Source organism: Bos indicus, chromosome 15 (assembly GCF_029378745.1).
Source record: "Bos indicus isolate NIAB-ARS_2022 breed Sahiwal x Tharparkar chromosome 15, NIAB-ARS_B.indTharparkar_mat_pri_1.0, whole genome shotgun sequence".
NCBI lineage: Eukaryota > Metazoa > Chordata > Mammalia > Artiodactyla > Bovidae > Bos > Bos indicus.
The window spans coordinates 82,520,598-82,535,839 of record NC_091774.1 but is presented as its reverse complement, the minus strand read 5'-3'; the positions used below and the strand labels follow the sequence as shown (position 1 = coordinate 82,535,839).

Here is a 15,242-nt window from a genome sequence, read left to right as displayed (position 1 = left end):
AAACGTTTCCTAGAGTCCTTCTTCAAGGCGTCATCCACTTGCTCCTCTTGCCGGACCTCCCACTGGGGCTCTTGGAGAACCCCGAGCTGCAGGCATGGAGAACATTCTGGAACATGCCACATGCCTTCTGGCGGCCAGACCTTGACAAGGGCTGCTGCTTCTATCCGAGACGTTCTTGCCCATCCCCTACCCTGCCCACCGCCACTCCCCGCCCGGCTTATATTTTTTCCTGGGGGCAAAGTCCTGGCCATTTTTCAAAGCCTGGCTCCCAAAGAAGCTCTTTTAAGCGGCTCTGCACCCCCCCACCTTCCTCGGGGCTCCTCCAGGCCTTGGTTAGACTCCGGAATGACTGAATCTGCACCCCACTTTCTGTTGTCTTTTCTCAGGAGAACATGTGTGTTTCTGGGGCAGGGGACCATCAATCCTTCACACCTCTGTTTCTCCAGCTGTAACATTGGAACCTCAGTACCTGCCTCACCGGGTTCTCAGGAGGTGCCTGCCACTCTGGGTGTGAAAGAGTGAACACATGCAGAGGGGCCGCCCAGAGGCTCCCTAAGACGAGGCCAGTCTGATGGAGAAGCTGGGGAGCCCAGTGCAGAATGCCTGGATCAAACCCGTTCTCCTAGTGCGCAGCTGGGGCAGCGGGTGCGCCTCTGGCTTCCTTGTGCAGTGCGTCTTTTGTTTGCTTTTTATTCACGTATTTTTGGCTGCCCTGGGTCGTCACTGCTGCGTGAGGGTCTCTCCCTAGTTGCTGGCAAGAAGGAGCTAGTCTTCATTGCGGTGCGGGCTTCTCATCGTGGTGGGCGGCTCCTCTGGTCGTGGAACACCCGCTCTAGGGCGCCAGGCCTTCAGTAGGTGTGGGGCATACACTCACTTGATCTGCATGTGCTGGATCTCTCTGGACCAGGGGTCGAGCCCATGTCCCTGGCATTGCAAGGCAAAGATATCTTTAACCCCTGGACCACCAGGGAAGTCCTCCTGCAAGGCATTTAATGATGCGATTAAACTAAATGAAGTTTGAGTTCCCTCCCACGTGAGGAGGAGGGTGGTGGTACACGGCAGGATGACTCCAGGTCTAAAAGCGTGCTTTAACGCGTCCTGTGGGTGTCTTGAATCTTCCCTCTAGCTCACGTGGTAAAGCGTGTGCCTGCAATGCTGGAGACCTGGGTTCGATCCCTGGGTCAGGAAGATCCTCTGGAGGAGGGCATGGCTACCCACTCCAGTATCCTTGCCTGGAGAATCCCATGGACAGAGGAGCCTGGTGGGCTGCAGTCCATGGGGTCACAGAGTCAGACACGACTGAGCGAGTAACACTGCTCCTGGAGGGTGCCTCGGTTTGCATGTTTCCTTGGCTCTTTACCACGCGTCTCCAGAACGTGTGTGATGCTTGTGGGAACCGTCTTTTGGATGCAGTGGACAGCCTGGTCTCAGCTCTCCAGGGAGGTGGGTGATTTCCTGGAGGCTGTGCGTGAAACCACATCGGCCTCTAGTGGCCAAAGGCCCACAGTGCAACAAGCCGGGTGCCATCCAGGCTCTGGCCGAACGACCCCTAGGAAGCCCCCGGGACTTATCCCTGAGACCCTTGCAGAGCTCTCTTCTCAGCAAGAAGTCTGCCATTAGTCCAAGCTGTTGGAGGCGTTAAGTATACTCGATATTCGCATGTCACTGACAAATACTTTCGGATACTCAAACGTGTCTGCGCTGTATAAAAGCCTGTGAAGTGAGTTGTTACTGCCATTTCAGCTCAGGAGAGACTGACTTGCTCCCGAGTTTGGAAACTTAGTCCAGTTTGTTACAGAGACTGGCTGTGTGCAAGGAGAGTGAATCACAGGGATGGAGAATGGATGTTTCGGGATGGAGCGATCTTGATTCTTAGGGGTCCCACGGCAGCCAGGGGTAGTGGGGTGAGCTTTGGAGCCAGAACTCTCCAAACCTCTCGTATACCAGAGGAGGGAATTCGGACAAGTTAACACTCATTGGTGTTTGCCCTGTTAGTCAGAGTATTTCAGGGGAGTTGTTGTTCAGTTGCTAAGTCCTGTTCAACTCTTTGTGACCCCCACCGACTGCAGCACACCAGGCTCCTCTATCCACCACTGTCTCCCGGAGTTTGCTCAAATTCACGTCCATTGAGTCAGTGATGCTGTCGAACCATCTCATCCTCTGCCGCCCCCTTCTCCTTCTGCCTTCGGTCTTTCCCAGCATCGGGGGCCTCAGAAGACTGAGTCAATGACATAAAACGGCGTAGAGGCGTCTAACGTCAGTCAGTGCAGTACCTCCTTTCATATGACTTTGAACATGTGGAGAAAAATGCAGAATCTCATAGGCATGTTTTAATATTTTCCAGCGTGGATTTTCCTCAACTTGGTTTCTGCCTAAGGTTTCTTCTGTTGCATGTAAAGCTGGATAAAAGAAAATCTCCGTCAGCTGCAGGCAAGCTGGTAAATGTAGGGGAAATCTACCTTTTTGAGGCTGCCTGGCCAGCCTTGGGAGCTGTGCCCAGTGGCCTGGCATCATAGAGCTTTACCCAGCACGCTCGAGTGAGCCTGGCCCTGGCCGGAGGGATTACGTTTCATCCCGTGTTGAAATCACTTGAAATTCCCCCTGTTCATCCAGATACAGAAATAAAAGCAGCAACTCGTGGTCTTGCTGAGGCAAAATCTTTATTGTTAGCCGTTACCGGGTCCCTTATTCTTTCACTTGGGCATCCATCTGCCAAAAATAGACTGTTGTCAAAATAGGGTATTTTGAGAACCACACGAGTGTGGATTTTCATACCTCACACCCCACACGTATTTCATCAAAAGATCAAATTATATTTTTATCATTTTTATCTGTAGATCTTAAGAGTTCAATAGAAGCTTCTGAATGAAATGATTACTTTCATTTTTATCATCTTCATTTAAAAAAAAATATTTATTTGGCTGTGCCAGGTGTTAGGTGAGGCACTCGGGGTCTTTGGTCTTCACTGTGGCATGCAGACTCTTTAGTCGCGGCACGCGGGATCTAATTCCAGGACCAGGGGTCAAAGCCAGGCCCCCTGCGTTTGGAGCTTGGACGCTCAGCCACTGGGCCATCAGGGAAGTCCCTTGTTTTCACTTTTTAAATGTACTGTCATTTGGGTGGCCATTTCTTGGGTCTGAGGCTTGAAGCTGAGGCAGGATGAGAGGCAGGAGGCCAAAGCATCCTTTTTTAAATGCCCTGCCTGAACACTCACACAGACACACACACAGATGCATCAATTGGAGTGACATCCACATCTTTCTTTTTCCCCCTTTTTCTCATCACCAATCCCTTTCTCATCCCCCTGCTTCCTGCATTTCTATTTTACCCAAAAGAAAGAGAAGGCGACCCGCTACGTCATGAGCTGAGGGTTCACAGAGAGAAATCCTTCTAAACGACTTTTCAGCTGTTTACCTAAAGGTCCTGTCCCTCTGACCGGCGGTCACAACGATGAGTCACCCGTCGGGCTTGAGTCCACAGCCGCCTGAATCAACTACAACTCCCGGGCTGTGACCTCACACTTTCCATTTGTATTAAAACTCTCACTTCCCTCGAACCTGACTGTCTTAATGTCAATTTTCTTCCAGGCGTGGACTTTCAGTTTGTGCTAATTTTCGAGTCTTTTTCCAAATTACCTTTGGAAATCAATGCATGAAGAATTTGCCAACTCTCATACATGCAGTTCCTGGACAGGTTCAGGAGTGTGTCCCCACAGAGAGGCCTTCTCCGGCGGTAGTGTTTGTTTCTTTACTTCTGCTGTGCCGGGTCTTCATTGCTGCAAGCAGGCTCTTCGTTTCGGGGAGAAGGCTTCTCTGGCTGTGGAACACGGGCTTAGGTGTCTGGCAGCACGTGGGATCCTAATTCCCTGACCAGGAATTGAACCCATGTCCCCTGCATTGGAAGGTAGATTCTTTACCACCTGACCATCAAGGGAGTCCCAGTTCTCTTTACAAAATAGGAGTTAGGGGCTGTGAACTAAAATTTTACCTTTTCAGACCTTATTAAGCCTGGTGCTCTGTGACAACCTAAAGCAGTGGGCTGGGGGTGGCGGGTGGGAGGGAGGTTCAAGAGGGAGGGGTCGTCTGCACGCCTATGGCTGATTCATGTTGACATATGGCAGAAACCAACTCAACATTGTAGAGCAATTACCCTCCAATTAAAAATAAATTTAAAAGAGGCCTTATTATATGTAGCATTATATATATGTACTGGAGAAGGCAATGGCACCCCACTCCAGTACTCTTGCCGGGAAACTCCCATGGACGGAGGAGCCTGGTAGGCTGCAGTCCATGGGGTCGCTAAGAATCGGCACGACTGAGCAGCTTCACTTTCACTTTTAACTTTCCTGCATTGGAGAAGGAAAAGGCAACCTACTCCAGTGTTCTTGCCTGGAGAATCCCAGGGACGGGGGAGCCTGGTGGGCTGCCGTCTATGGGGTCGCACAGAGTCGGACACGACTGAAGCGACTTAGCAGCAGCAGCAGCATATATGTGTACGAAAGATTGTCAGTCCTTAGTCCGTTGCATCCATTTCAGATAAGCAGGATGCAGCGTCTGCACATTCAGATCCACGCGTTTACGTCTTTGTTATTATGGACAAGTGCCTGTTTCCCCTTTATCCTTTTCTAAGAAGTCTGTCCACGTTTCCTGCAGGAGAAAGCGACACCCAGCTCCTAGCATGCTGCCGGGGAATGCCCTCAGAAGACACACTACTTCTGTGACCTGATCTTTCTACCTCCTCTCATCCAGTAGTCAGTACTTACACCTTTCCTGGACCCGCTGCCACTTCAAATGTGCATCTAGTAGATAAAAAGTCCTTCAGGTGCGACTCGGCAGAGCTGAAGCCACACTCCACGGCGTCTGAAACTCCTGCAGATATGTGCCCTGCCACGTCCACTCAATGTGAACACACAGCAGGGACGTCCCTGGGGGTCCGGTGGCTAAGACGCCAAGCTCCCCATGCAGGGGCCCAGGTTCGATCCCTGGTCGGGGAATGAGATTCTGTAGGCCCCACCTAAAGATCCCGCATGCCACCACGAAGACCGAAGACCCTGGGCACTGCACAAGACCCGAAGAAGCCAGAAAAATAAATACATTTTAAAAATTGCACAGGGACTTCCCTGGCAGTCCGGTCGTTAAAACTTCGCCTTTCAGCGCAGGGAGTGTGGGTTCCATCCCTGGCTGGGGAGCTAAGTAAGAGCCTGCATGCCTCCTGGCCAAAAAACCAAAACTTAAAACAGAAGCAATATTGTAACAAATTCAATTAAGGCTTTAAAAACGCCCTCCCCCTCCACCCTCAACACAAAATCTTTTTCAAAAAATTGTACCCATTGGGGGACTTAAAGGTGTAATCAGTACTTCTCACTAAGAAATGTCAGTCACATCATTCTTCATTAAACCAAAAGAGCCTAATGTACTGTGCAGATAAATCTAAGCATTTCATATCAGTAAGCGTTTTATCAAAATACTGCTCTTAAGCAGAAGAAACCATTGAAACAAGGAAAAGCTTGAATGAAATGGGCCTTTATGCATTCACTGCAAAGTGACACATTCCACAACCAGCGTTGCAGACACAGCAATGAATTTCTCGTGCTGACTGGACCCAGCTGTGCATTATTGCCTCATTTGCTTCTGGTAAGGACACTCTTCCCTGGCTCTTCTCATGGCTTCTCTGTTCCTCCCCCTGCCTCAGACACACTGGACCCCTGCCTCCTCGGGAAGGCTTTCTGCGCCCCCGCCGGCCTTCAGCCGCGTGCCCCTTACCCGCCTCTCAGACTCCAGTCCAGTCGGGCACCCCGCCTTCCCTGCGTGCCAGAGCCCTTGCCGGGCGCTGTGCACCCTGAGGTCACAGGGTGCGGGGCACAGACCCACAGGCAGCCAGCCCTCTCTGACTCGCAGTCTTTTAAGAAGAAAAGAAGGTGGTCCTTTAAAGAAGCAAAGAAGGCCCAAGTAAGTAAGCCAGATTGATCTGAGCCCAGCCCTGAGCGTGCATCCACTGGCGTTGTGAAGGGAGCGACACCCGGGGACTTCTGATGCCCCGCCCCGCTGGCTCGCAAGCCCGGCTGTAAGTGGCCTTTCCTGTAACACCCGCGTTCACGAGTCGGTGTCGGCGTTCCTCTCAGGAACAGTACGCGCAGAGCCGGGCCCTTTGCCGAGGCGTAGGCAGGCCGCGCTGCGTGGCCTCAGAAGCTCCGCTGGGAACACAGCGGGCCTCACGCCCTCCGCGTGACTAAGGCCAGAGCGCGGCCGGTGGAGGAGGATTTCCACCTTTTCAGCCGAGCAGCGTCGTACCCGCCGCTCAGGGAGCTCGGGGCTACAGGGCCTGTGTCACTCTGCGGTGCTGACTGCGGCGGCCTGAGGCAGCCTGGGCGACGCTGTGCCCAAGCGCACACCCAAGGGCATCCGCGCGTACTCGAGAGCACGCCGCGGGCCTGCACACCGCCAGCCTCCAGAGGCGTGGCGGACCGACCTGAGGGTCTGCACTGCTCTCTTCCGGGCCAAGTGCCGGCAGCAAGTGCTAACGCTGCCTCTAACGCCCCCAGGACACAGCTGGGGGCTGTCTCCTCAGCCCCGGGGACAGAGTACACGGACGCCCTTCCCACCCCTCTGCGGCAAAGAGGAGCCGTGACAGAGGCCCGTAAGCAGGCCTCTGAAGTGAAGGGCACACGGGCTTTGGGACGCGGAACACCTGGGTCTGCTAGGCGGGTAACCCTGAACAAGCTGTACCCACTCCTGCCAGCCTGTCTTCTCATCTGCCAAACGGAGATGCCACCGCCTCCCTCAGCGGGGTTGTGCGAGGTCGTGATTCCCGTAAAGCCCCTGGCAGGGCGCTTCAATACAGCAGATACTCAACACACGCTAATCACGATCTTTATTATCCGAGAGTCTGAGCTGGTGAGAGTCCATGATTTTTAATTCACTCTTTCAGTCTTCTCAGAAGAGTCATCCACAACTGGAGTTAAAAAATATATTTATCCTGTGAGGCTGTTACACGCCTGCAGAGGTTGTTGAGTGGGTAGGAAAGATGGGAACACTGCGGTGGGGGGATGCTGCCCTGTCCGCGTTCCTTTATGGCACGCGCGTGCACACACATGGACACACACACACGCACGCACCCCAGAATAAACCTGTGTGCCCATCATTCCTTTATGGCACACGCACACACACGTACACACACTCACCCCAGAATAAACCTGTGTGCCCATCTGTCCATGTCTCCAATCCTGTGAAAATGGCTGTGGTTTTAGAGGTTTTCAAAGCTAAGGCTGAGGCCTCAGAGAACACTGTCTATTTCGCCAGGAGAGAAAGCAAGTGAGAGGGAGCATAACCGCTACATTCTCTTGTCCTTGGTGGCACAACGGCTCCCACATGCGGGGACCCCACTTTGTCGAGAGATGGTCCTCAGGTCATGCACGGACCTCACCGTCCACCGAGAAAGCTCCTGCAGCACCTTCAGGCCCCACAGCTTCTTCTCAAAGAGACCAGCGTCCCCAGGGAGGAGGGGCGGCCCGCCGGCCTCCCTGGGGGGCACCCTGTGCTCCAGCAGCACCATCAACTCCTCCAGCTGGTACGTGAAGGCCGCCACCTGGAGGAGGACAGCGTGTATCGCCTGGTGGAAGTCTTCTTCGGCCGGGGTGAAGTGTGCCCGCTGGTCTTCCAACAGCCGGGCCAACATCCCGTGGAAGGCGCGGTAGGCCTGGAGGTTCTCTTGGAGCCGCTCCGCCTCAGTCAGCTCGCTCCACCTGCTGGAGCTGGCCGTCGGCACGCCTTCCAGAGTGTCCAGGTTCATGTTCCCGTTCAGACCCTGATGCTTCATCTGGCCAAGGATACAGAGAAACGTCACCCCTCCTGCACTCACTCCACCGTTCTCACGTCACCTCTAAGTCCCACACGCACGCTACTCACGTCCCTGGTCAAGGGTCCAGATTGTAAAGAAAATAGTCTACAAGAGGAATTCTTCCTTTGGGATCCGTGACTGGCATCCCAGAATTTATACACACCGCTTGGATACCTGTTCACTTTTCTTGGGGGAATCGTAGCTTTTGCTAGGTGCTAAAGGCTGAAAGCCACTGTCTGGTCTAGAATAGCTTTTCCTCCCCACTCGACACTCCCTGCTGGCACCTAGAATATTACCATCATACTGGAGTTTAAGTATTTTAAATATACCTAAAGACACTGGCCATACCTAAGCAGCTCTAAAATACAGCCTTGAAAGAATTGTTCTAACAGCTCTCTCCACTGCCCACTCTCACTGGTGAGGAGAGTCATTTATTAGAGAAGTCAATAGCTATATATATATTTAATCTGTATTTTAAAGTCTGATTTCTGAATGTTGGGGCTTTAGGAAGAGAAACCCACTCTCCGAGAACTTAAATTCAGAGCTCTCCACAGGAGTCTGCAGTTCCCACGGCAGGCCCTAGGTGAAGACTGACGGGAATCTTCCTCTACAGAAAATGTACCTAACCCCATGGTCAGCGCCTTAAGAACTGGACACCCTCCCCAGTTCCCCAGGGTTTCTTCCAGGAGACTTTTTTTTTAATAGGTGACCTTTCTATTTAGACACACAAACACTTCTGATTGTATAGGGCCCTAATACTGTAATAGGAAAAGCTGGTTGGTTTATACTGCTCTTCCCCCAGCTCTATGCACCTCCCTCAGCCTTATGTTTACATAGTTAAAAAGTCAGAACAACATATACATGAAGAACCCACACTTGGGAGGGCTCACGGTTCATCTACTCTGGAAGAATTCAGACAGGTATTCAAATTAGGAACAGCCTCCAAGACATACAGACAAACCTACCTAGAACCCCACGTATACTTCCTTATTTAAAGAGCATGTTTCCTAAATAGCATATAGAAAGAAACGTCTTAAAGGACTTCTCTCCAGGGAAAGGGCCGTGTCAAACGACAGGTGCCCAGTGTTTACAACAACTGCTTGGTTAGGGCTTCTGTAATGGATAACGGGGCGGAAATACGATGCAGGGCGGGGTCAGAAGAGAAGAAGTGAAAACAGCCAACAGCAAAGTCGGCAACTCACGTAAGAGTCCACCAGAGCAGTCAGGTCTGAACGGATCTTCCGTGCTAGCCAGATGGAGCGGCTACACAGGTCCCGGCGGTGAGGGGGGAGCAGCGAATGCTCCGCGAAAGCCATCCCCTAGCTCAACAGCCAGGCCCAGCAAACGAGGGAGCTGGGTCTGTCTACACTGGCCCCAATCAGAAATGTGCCTCGCGGGCCAAATGCACTGGGCATCTCTCTCCTAACGGGACTGTGCACCCCCACCCCCGGCCTGGCTGAGGCGGCAGCGAATTCCTGGCTGTGGACTTTTGCGCCCGTGGAATCAGAGGCCCCTTCTCAATCGGCTTTTTGTCCTGCAGCGTCTGCCTCCATCCCTCTCCTCCTCAGCGCCTCGTGTACTTGTCCTCACGGCACTGTTTTGCTTTCGCACTTAGCAACAAGGTCGCTGTCACACTACCTCTCAGGATGCCCTGCCTGATGTGACCTATTTCATACACACGTTCAATCAGTCCATCTTTTTACCACCCGCCCTGTGCCCCCCAGGTCCCTCTCTCTCTTCTTTGGCCTAGTATACAATAATATTGTTACTATTACTGATACAGCTGCCATTCATTAAGCATCTACCCTGGGCCAAACATGGTTACCTGCTTTAAAGCCTTTATTTGATCTTTAGAATAGTTCTACAAGATAAAGTTTTCTTATTTTACATATGAAATGCAGGCTTAAAGAAGTTAATTCATGTGCACAAAATCCAGTACCTAGGTTCAAAATTTAAATATAGGTCTTTGATTCTACAGCTGTTTCTCCCACTGACTTTCCAATTTCATTCTTTGGGTGGTTCATATTTTTCGAGACACAAAGTTTACATGAAATAGACCCTGTAAAAATACAGCACTTTCCCCACTCCCACCCTTTTGCTCTGTTTAAAACTGAATTTTCACTTGATTACAAGTCAGCTAAGGGAGCATCACTATCATCTCAATCATGGTGCCTCCCTTTCCAGGATGAGGCAGGCACTGTTTAGGCCTGTTCTCTTCCAAAAGACAGGAAACACCCAACCCTGACTTGGTAACATTTCTGAGGCAGTCTCACTCAAGTGACAACACGCTTTTCTTCTTCTTCCTTATCCCAGTCATACCACATTGCTTCTTAACAAAATGAAAATTCTTAACAAAATTCATAACAGAATAAACGGGACTGAGAAGCGAAGGCAGAGTTTAAGTGCTCACAGCATCACTTTATCCCATGTAGCTGTAGGTTCCAGGGTGATGCCAACTGGGTTGAGTCACATGTTTCATCCCCAAATGAATCAAGCAGTTCTATTTTATCACAGACACTACCTGTGAATCGAAACAAATGCCTTCTCAGGGGAAAAGTCCCACAAACAATGATCGAGGGACACAGAGGGAAAGAAATGGGCCGGGGGACTGTCACAACAGGCCTTTAAGGAAGGCAGCAGGAGTCTTTTTTTTTAACTCTGTACTTTTATGGACATTGAGTTTTGTGAAGGAGCACTGATATTAAATGCTATCTGAGTATTGTCATCATCAGAGTGAAATTAACCCCACAGCTTCCTTTACTACATTAAAATGGCCACCTTTTCCAGATTGTCGAAACACGGAAAGGATTTTCAATTTTGCCAAATGATCAGAATGGCATGTCAGTATTAGAAATCAAGAACTAAACAGAGTCAAAAGCTAACTACCTGATTCGCAAGAAGGGCAAACAACAGTGTCTGCCACATCAACCTGTTCTGAGGGCACTTGGTTTTCTCATTGAGCAGCATCAATTATTTCACCCCAGCGTAACTATAACTCAGTACAACCAAGGAAGACCAGTTGCTTCCATGAAGACAATTTTTATTTTTCTTCTTTACATTTTATTTTGGATATGCCTTAGCTAGATTAAGAGAAAACAAGGATTTGAAAAGCAGAGTATCCCTTTTATTATAGTTTCTTTTTACATAACCTTTTCGACCTAGATTCAGGTCTCTCTCCCATCAAAGGAGAAGGGTCCTGCACATTACAACAGGCAAAAAAGGCTTTTAGGAAATAAAATATTTTAAATTGATTCATTACAATTTTTCAATTTTCTTGAGTACATTGGAAGGTGGGAAAAAGGCAGGAGGGAAAGATGGTGCTTCAAACAGCCTGACCGTAATAACCTTAGTGAGGTTTAGTACACTCTATATTTTTCTCCAAACAGGTTCTAAGGAGGTTCAAGTGCTCTATGTGGGTGCTTTTCCATACCTTAATGTAGCTATTTTTACTCCCAGTCATCCTGGCCAGTGTTTATCTAAATTCTCTGCAACATATTAAGTCTCAATTATGCAAAATAACCCCAGGCAACCACAAACAAGGGGGAAGCACACCCTGGAGAAACAACGCCTGTTTCAAGTACGTTTCCAGAATTCAGAACTGCCAATTAAAGATGGAGAATACGCTGCAGAGAGAAGGTATTAAAAATGTACCAGAATTTGATTAAGAGTAGGAAACGGAGAATTTTAAGACCGAGTTCCTTAGAAAGATGGTGACGTAAACATCTGAGGAGCAGAAAGTTAAAGGGAAGAGAAACTGGTGACAGTCACTTAAAGCAACTCTTTCCTTTGCTGGCATCCCTTTCTCAAAAGGAAAAAAAACAAACTAAACCCGTGAAAAATACCTGAAAATTCACCTCAATCTGCTACAATAATTTATTGAAGCAAATTACAGGCAAACGGTAGCTATGAAGAGTGAGAAGGGGAGTTTCAAATCATGAGAACTGATGAGCTGCTTTTGGTGGGGAGGAGTGTGATAAAGGGAAGAAAACATTTTCCCTCTGTCTCCAAGTTTTCTTTTAAAAATGCAGTTTGCTTTTGTGTAGGCGGCTAAAACATTCGATGGCTAACCGCTGCAAGTGTAATTCACGGAGACCAAGGATAAGACAAATGTGACCGTGACAAGTGTCGGCTACAGACGCCTGCTAGGACTTCTACGGGGAAAGAACTTCGTTGTAGACCCGTCCAATTAATCTTATAGTAGTTTTACATCTACTCCACACACCAAAGTCAACTCCAAGTCCTCACTGCAGCCAGGAAAGCACATTCCATATTCCTTCCATCCACTCCACTCTCTGCCCAGCCCTGGAGGCGATGGCAAAGCCTCCACAGGGAACACAAACAGCACATGTCTAAGACTCTCACTGCAGACGTGTCCCTCCCTACCCCCTGGCATCCAACACTCACACCCAGTGGGTGTAGAGCAAGCCTCTTTCAGAGATGGCGTTTCGTTACCCTTTTTTTTAGGAGGGGGAAAAATCAGAGAGAAAACTGACAAACTTTGTAGTTTTAGTGTTTGTGAAAAACAAGCTGTTCCTTATTCTGTTCTCAGCAAAGCTTCATTCTTTCCAACAGCCATTATACATTTCTAACAAACAATGAACAGGGCAAGCCTTTAATTCCAGTTTCTGAGGTATGTAGGATAGAAACTGCCCTTCTGGTTCTCTAAAAATGAGCCAAAATAGGTCTTTAGTCTTCTGGAAGTTATGAAGTTGTACAAAACTGTCTCTCTCCCATGGACAGTAGTAAGCGATACACCCATGAAAATCCCTACCTCAAGGGCAATGGTAATCCCTGGAATCTCAGGTGAAGGCCAAAGCATTGTGTGGACTATCCACTGTGCTGAAGACATCCTTTTTCTGAAGTGTCATTACAAGGGAAACACAACAGAACAAGTTCCCGTGACTTAAAACCGTCTGACTCGGACGATTCCTTCTCTGACAGCAGTGCCCTTCAACAACTGGGAGCTGAGACGAACCCATGATGAAACACAGCAAAGACAGAGGGGCCAGAGCTGGGCTGACGGGGGGTGTGTACAGAGGAATGACGGGCACAGAGAAGCAAATGAAGAACTCTCAGGAGAAAACCTTGCTCTGTAGTTCAGACCCTGAATAACCTTCATCCCCTCAAAATTCCTGAACCTCGATGCTCTGCAAGCTCAAAGAGCACAAGTTACCACACCCCCACTGTCCTTCCCTGAAGAGGCTTCCAGAAAAGCACTGTAGTGATTCTGTTGGTGCTGAGGACCAGCTTTCTGCAAAGGCCACTGGAGCGCTATGATTTCAGGGGCTGGCTGTGCTTCCTCAACCCTCTATCTTGCCTTCTACAAGTACCTCTTATGCAAAGGACCCCACGTCAGAATAATGTAATCTTGCCCAGCCCCACAAAATATAGCAACAAAGACAAAAAAAAAAAAAAAAATCAGACTTTCCATTAATAAATAAGGAATCTCAGGTTCCACAACACAAAAACACACATGTTCAAAGTGCAAATTTCTGTCATCAGTCTGGGACTTCTCACCGATAGAGCCCTGTCTATGGTCGGAGACCACGGGGCGGGCGGCCCCTCCTTGCCGGGAGCCTGCTTGCGAGCAAGTGAGCACCATTGAGAACCTTATGGAGGGACTGGGCGGCGGGGGGCAAGGAAGACGGAGAAGGCCAAGAGTAGGGAGGTGGTCCCCACGCAGCCTGCCTTCCTTCCTTCACCTGGAGAGAGTCGAGGGAGAGGGGGTGAGAGATGCGCGCTGTTTTAACAGCTCACCCTGCTCAGGGGCCCTAAAGTGCCAAGTCAAGCTGCCAGCCTCCGGAGATTAGAACTATATGATACTTGGAAGATACATGTGCTGCAAGGGTAGAAGCCAGGACCACGGGGCAGCGGGAGAGGAGGAGGAGGGGAAGAGAGGGTATCAATATATTATTAAGAGTTAAAAGCTGATCCAGAGCACACTGAAGTTACAGGGTGAAAGGGGGCGTCTGCTGATGAGCAGAAGTCTGCCTGGTTGGAAAAGAGTTTAGAAAGAACCCTTCCTTTAAGAGCTGCTGCAGCGGCTTCTTTGTCGAGCTTTCTGAGAAAGGCAACGTCAATTTTATAAAGGGGACGACAGAGGGAGAAGAAGGGGTGTGTGTGTGTGTATGTGTGTGTGTGTGTGTGCGCTGCGACCCAATGGAAAGAGCAGGCCCTTCAGTTATTTCACTAGATTTTAAATGCTTTAAATTTTTTTTTTTTGTCCTTTTTGTCTTTTAAATACAAAGTCTGAGCCGTCCCAGTGCCCGGTCCGCCCCTGGCTATGGCCCCGCCGAGTCCGAGTCTTCAATCAGGACCTCTGCGGTAGCACCGAGGATATCCGAGTTCATGACCAGCCCGTCTGCGCCCGTGCCGCCCCCGCCGCCCACGAAGAGCTTGCCGTCGGTCACCAGGCTCACCCGCTCGGCCCCACCACAGAAGGACTTGGACACACCCTCAGCTTCCAGCAGCAGGCACTCTCCGGGGGCGGGGTTTCCCAGCGGCTCGGGAAGCAGCGGCAGGCCCTGGCCGCCAGCGGGCGGGCTGAGGGCCTCGGGGCTTGTGCCCAGGATGTCTGTGCTGGTGATGAGCGCGCCGGCGTTGGCGGCCAGGGCCTCGGCGATCAGCACCTCGGGGTGGCTCTTCGCTTTGTGCGCCACCACGCTGTCCTTCTTCTCAAACTTTTTGCCGCAGATATTGCAAGAAAATTGGTAGAAGGAGTCTGCATCGTGTTTCTTCATGTGCCAGTTAAGGGATGCCTTTTGCCGACAAGTAAATCCACAGATCTCGCATCTGAGAGAGTGAGAAAGAAAACAGCTTATCAAAAAGAGGAAGGGCCCTCTCATCCAAGGTCAGGGTTGCATGTACAAACGATGAGTCATCGAAACAGGTCCGTAGGCATGACCCCCCAGTCAATGCCCGCTCTCACATGGGGAAAAGCCATGTGCCAGGAGAGGGGCTTCCTCCAGCAGGGCGCACCCCAGGAACGAGTACTCACTGGAGAGGCTTCTCGCCGGTGTGAATCATCCGGTGCACTGCCAGGTTGTGGGAACTCTTGAAGGCTCGAGCACAATACTCACAGATATAATCTCTTTGATCTGAGAAAAACAGTGTGATTAGTTAGTGTTCCATTTGGAATCCCTCTTAACTATTTTTTCCTAGCTTACAAAAAGTAAGCAGATAACCAGGCAGGTGAATTTAGAGTAAAAGCAATGTAGAGTGTAAGCACCCTGGATAAACAAAACGAAAATAAACAGCAGGAGGGAATTCCCTGGCAACCCAGTGGTTTAGCTTCTTGGCCAAGAACAGTTCCTGGTGGGGCAACTGAAATCCCACACAGACTGCACAGCACACTCAGAAAAGTAAAGTATCATTTTCATCTTTTTTTTTTTTCCAGTCTAGCCATT

At 50.0% G+C, this 15,242-nt stretch overlaps 2 protein-coding genes across 3 annotated transcripts in view; both read right to left on the bottom strand.

Annotated features, from left to right (window-relative positions):
- Positions 1-2,343: 2,343 nt before the first annotated feature.
- On the bottom strand, positions 2,344-10,785 carry CNTF (ciliary neurotrophic factor). Its single transcript, XM_019975068.2, has 2 exons — positions 9,039-10,785; positions 2,344-7,815 (listed from the first exon to the last, which is right to left on the bottom strand). The coding sequence occupies exons 1-2, from the start codon at positions 9,150-9,152 to the stop codon at positions 7,330-7,332; spliced, it is 600 nt and encodes a 199-aa protein (XP_019830627.1). The 5' UTR covers positions 9,153-10,785; the 3' UTR covers positions 2,344-7,329.
- A 153-nt stretch (positions 10,786-10,938) lies between these two features.
- The window catches only part of ZFP91 (ZFP91 zinc finger protein, atypical E3 ubiquitin ligase), a 39,413-nt gene continuing 35,109 nt past the window's right edge, over positions 10,939-15,242 (bottom strand). For both annotated transcript variants that reach the window (XM_070804315.1, XM_070804316.1), the window contains exons 10-11: positions 14,834-14,933; positions 10,939-14,628 (exon numbers count right to left, since the gene is read on the bottom strand). In XM_070804315.1, coding sequence (XP_070660416.1) covers positions 14,118-14,628; positions 14,834-14,933 — 611 coding nt within the window. In that variant the 3' untranslated portion in view covers positions 10,939-14,117. The remainder of the gene's footprint in view (positions 14,629-14,833; positions 14,934-15,242) is intronic.